Source organism: Pelobates fuscus, unplaced genomic scaffold, assembly GCF_036172605.1.
Source record: "Pelobates fuscus isolate aPelFus1 unplaced genomic scaffold, aPelFus1.pri scaffold_140, whole genome shotgun sequence".
In the NCBI taxonomy this organism is placed as follows: domain Eukaryota; kingdom Metazoa; phylum Chordata; class Amphibia; order Anura; family Pelobatidae; genus Pelobates; species Pelobates fuscus.
In genome coordinates, this window is record NW_026961971.1 from 12,867 (window position 1) to 17,777 (window position 4,911).

The 4,911-nt window shown below is 43.5% G+C and overlaps 1 protein-coding gene across 1 annotated transcript; it reads left to right on the forward strand.

Annotated features, from left to right (window-relative positions):
- Positions 1 to 2,098: 2,098 nt before the first annotated feature.
- On the forward strand, positions 2,099 to 4,647 carry LOC134585288 (cilia- and flagella-associated protein 91-like; the record flags this gene model as incomplete). The annotated part of the gene is made up of 4 exons (XM_063440704.1): positions 2,099 to 2,170; positions 2,554 to 2,700; positions 3,873 to 4,094; positions 4,499 to 4,647. Coding segments are annotated over 4 exons (590 nt in total), but the record flags the coding sequence as incomplete, so codon positions are not given.
- Positions 4,648 to 4,911: the final 264 nt, after the last annotated feature.

A 4,911-nucleotide genomic window follows, 5' to 3' on the forward strand; every position in this document is an offset into this window, starting at 1 on the left:
TCTCTATCTGGTTTCCCTCTGTGCTATACATACCTCACCCATCTCTATCTGGTTTCCCTCTGTGCTATTCATACCTCACTTATCTCTATCTGATTTACCTCTGTGCTATACATACCTCATTCATCTCTATCTGGTTTACCTCTGTGCTATACATACCTCACTATTCTCTATCTGGTTTCCCTCTGTGCTATACATACCTCACCCATCTCTATCTGGTTTCCCTCTGTGCTATACATACCTCACTCATCTCTATCTGGTTTCCCGCTGTGCTATACATACCTCACTCATCTATATCTGGTTTCCCTCTGTGCTATACATACCTCACCCATCTCTATCTGGTTTCCCTCTGTGCTATACATACCTCACTCATCTCTATCTGGTTTCCCTCTGTGCTATACATACCTCACCCATCTCTATCTGGTTTCCCTCTGTGCTATACATACCTCACCCATCTCTATCTGGTTTCCCTCTGTGCTATACATACCTCACTCATCTCTATCTAGTTTACCTCTGTGCTATACATACCTCACCCATCTCTATCTGGTTTACCTCTGTGCTATACATACCTCACCCATCTCTATCTGGTTTCCCTCTGTGCTATACATACACCCATCTCTATCTGGTTTACCTCTGTGCTATACATACCTCACACATCTCTATCTGGTTTACCTCTGTGCTATACATACCTCACTATTCTCTATCTGGTTTCCCTCTGTGCTATACATACCTCACTCATCTCTATCTGGTTTCCCTCTGTGCTATACATACCTCACCCATCTCTATCTGGTTTCCATCTGTGCTATACATACCTCGCCCATCTCTATCTGGTTTCCCTCTGTGCTATACATACCTCACCCATCTCTATCCGGTTTCCCTCTGTGCTATACATACCTCACCCATCTCTATCTGGTTTACCTCTGTGCTATACATACCTCACCCATCTCTATCTGGTTTACCTCTGTGCTATACATACCTCACCCATCTCTATCTGGTTTCCCTCTGTGCTATACATACCTCACCCATCTCTATCTGGTTTACCTCTGTGCTATACATACCTCACCCATCTCTATCTGGTTTACCTCTGTGCTATACATACCTCACCCATCTCTATCTGGTTTCCCTCTGTGCTATACATACCTCACTCATCTCTATCTGATTTACCTCTGTGCTATACATACCTCATTCATCTCTATCTGCTTTCCCTCTGTGCTATACATACCTCATTCATCTCTATCTGCTTTCCCTCTGTGCTATACATACCTCACCCATCTCTATCTGGTTTCCCTCTGCGCTATACATACCTCATTCATCTCTATCTGGTTTCCCTCTGTGCTATACATACCTCACTTATCTCTATCTGGTTTCCCTCTGTGCTATACATACCTACTATTCTCTATCTGGTTTCCCTCTGTGCTATACATACCTCACTCATCTCTATCTGGTTTCCCTCTGTGCTATACATACCTCACTATTCTCTATCTGGTTTCCCTCTGTGCTATACATACCTCATTCATCTCTATCTGGTTTCCCTCTGTGCTATACATACCTCACTCATCTCTATCTGGTTTCCCTCTGTGCTATACATACCTCACTTATCTCTATCTGGTTTCCCTCTGTGCTATACATACCTCACTTATCTCTATCTGGTTTCCCTCTGTGCTATACATACCTCCCTTATCTCTATCTGGTTTCCCTCTGAACTTGATTTATCTGTGTGTGATCGATACTCCTTTAACCTCTGTGTGTACTGTTACTATCTGAATGTGACCTTTTCTTCCTCTGCCTACCTTGGGTTGTTCCACAGTGATTTTAATGGCGTTTCTTGGTTTTGACCCGGTTTCCCCTACCATTTGATCTGTCTTTTGGAATATTTAATAAACCTAGCTTGTCTTATGAGACTGTGTACCTCTAGCTTTTCCAACTGTGACCATTTACAGGTATTTTTTTCATCTACTAGTTTTTTGTTTCGAAATGGCATTACATCTTCCTGTCCCTTTCTTGTATATATTTCTTCTCCTTTTGGATTTACCGTGAGGCAAAGGGTATATGAAGCAACTAGTTTCCGGATGCCAAACATCCTATCTTTATTATATTCCAGGGTGACGAGGAGAGAGAACTAGCTGTGATCTTCTTACAAAAGTTAATCCGTGGAAGAGCAATACAGAACATGGTAAGTTTTCATGTCACATTACGGTAAACATATTGGAAGAGATTCTAAAAGTGGTGAAACAGGGACATTTTCCTCTGATGACCAAACACAGAATGCCTTAAAGTAGACCTGCTCCAAGGAATGTTATTTTCATAGATCCTATTAAAACAGTAATACCTACGAATAAATATCTTCATGTAACCATGCATGTAGTTCTTGTAATTGTTGGTTTCCTAAACAAACATGTGCTAAAAACAAAACAATATAGTGCAGTATGCCAAGCCATAAATAGCAACAGAAAAGCAATATAAAAATGTGCACTCACATATTATGGAGCCTAAATGATTGCTCCACAGAGGGTTTAGGAGTCTGTGTGACGTTATATATGTATTCTTTTGTATTAGATGTTTGAAGGAAAGGAGAAACGCTTGGAACTGATACAGGAACTGCGCACAACACACGCTCTACAGGAAGACAGACAGCTTCTGAAGAAGGAAGAAAAGCAGCTAACTCTAGCACTACAGCGCCAGAGACAACTGAGTGAGCACAAGGTGTGTTATACAGACATATCCCAGTGCGTTTCACTGTCTACACTAATGATTTATAAATGCGATGTTCACAGTTTACCTTATTAAGAGATCATCTCCTGATTCATTTCAGTCTCTCATATACTTATGAGTAAATTAATGGTGCACAGTTCTATTATGAGGTATATGCCCAACACGTTTCACGGTCCCCTTTAACCATTAGTAAGTACAAGGTACGCAGTGCTCTCATTTGACGCCCTCACACTGCTTTGAACTGCCTTTTTAAACCACACTTAAATGCATGCTGTACAGTGCTATTGTAGGGCACACTGCTAGCACATTTACCTGTGTTCTTTAACCATGAGTTAAAAAAGGTGCCAGGTATTGTCAGGACTTTCAGGAGAAATATCCCCAGTACGTAAATTCAAAATGCATGGTAGTATCAGCATATATTCCCCAGCACATAAATACAAGGTGTCACTACTAGATGCAGGAGAATCCATACTACCACTAGATAGTCCGTGCCACCACTAGATATCCCGTACCTCCACCAGATAGCCTGTGCCACTACAAGATTGCCTCCATCACCACTAGATTGCCTTCCTAAATAGCCTGTGCCACCAAGGGGCAGCCTCCGTCACTACTAGATAGCCCGTGCCACCACGAGACAGCCTCCGTCACCACTAGATAGCCCGTGCCACCACGAGACAGCCTCCCTCACCACTAGATAGCCCGTGCCACCACGAGACAGCCTCCCTCACCACTAGATAGCCCGTGCCACCACAAGACAGCCTCCCTCACCCCGAGATATTCCATGCCTCCACTAGATAGCATCCGTCACCACTAGATAGTCCGTGCCACCACTAGATAGATATCCCGTACCTCCACCAGATAGCCTGTGCCACTACAAGATTGCCTCCATCACCACTAGATTGCCTTCCTAAATAGCCTGTGCCACCGTCACTACTAAATAGCCTGTGCCACCAAGGGGCAGCCTCCGTCACCACTAGATAGCCCGTGCCACCACGAGACAGCCTCCCTCACCACTAGATAGCCCGTGCCACCACGAGAAGCCTCCGTCACCACTAGATAGCCCGTGCCACCACGAGACAGCCTCCATCACCACTAGATAGCCCGTGCCACCACGAGACAGCCTCCGTCACCAAATTTTCATTTTTTTCTTTATTTTTGCCCAGAGATCCACAGAAGACGAGCACTTGTCCAGACTAGAAGGTGAGGTTCTATCAGACATGTTCGAATTTCTGTCGAAGGAGCTGGTGAGATTGCAGGAGGAGCGCAGAATCCACGCTTTTGCGATGTTGGCTGAGCGACACAGGCGTATTCGAGAGGCAGAGGAGAGCGGGAGAAGGCAGGTGGAGGAGAGGCGACGAAGGGAGGAGGACGAAATCTTCAGACAGGTGAGTCCAGTAACTACAATTATAGGTAAAACTGTGAATGTGGCCATGCAAATGAATGCAGTGAACATTTTACTTTATTTTTCAGCTCATAATCTTTGTACCAAATAAAAAAATTAAAAAAAATGAAATTCTTTATTTGTACTCTGAAAAATATTGCCTATCGCCTGGTTAAACTGATCTGTCTCAATCAGTGAGGACCCACTCAAACAGTATGGGAACTATCTTGGGTCTTAAATCAGGCGTTAAAAATCACTTTAACTAACTAAGAAAGAAAAAAACACATGTTATCAGAATAATATTTCCCTCTATGTGTAAAAAGAAAACAAAAAACAGACGAAATAATGGTGTAAAAGTAAATCTCTCCTGGTCTACCACCACTGATTGTGTGGATGTTTATCATGCAGGTGGTCAGTGTTCGTCAAAGCACCGTAGACTCCTACCTGGAGGATATTATTCTTAGCAGCACGGAGCAGACGGCTGATGAGCAAGCCCGCAAGGAGATCCAGAGGCAGGCTGAGGAGATCAATGACATTGCCTATGAGATGGAGAGCAGGTGGGCACCGGGGACCAGTCAAACTGGAATTAAATGTTTATAGCTCACATTTATGGACATATAGCTAGGATTTTCACTAAGCTTTGGACGTATAGCCAGGATGTTCACTAAGCTTTGGACGTATAGCCAGGATGTTCACTAAGCTTTGGACATATAGCCAGGATGTTCACTAAGCTTTGGACATATAGCCAGGATGTTCACTAAGTTTTGGACGTATAGCCAGGATGTTCACTAAGCATTGGACGTATAGCTAGGATTTTCACT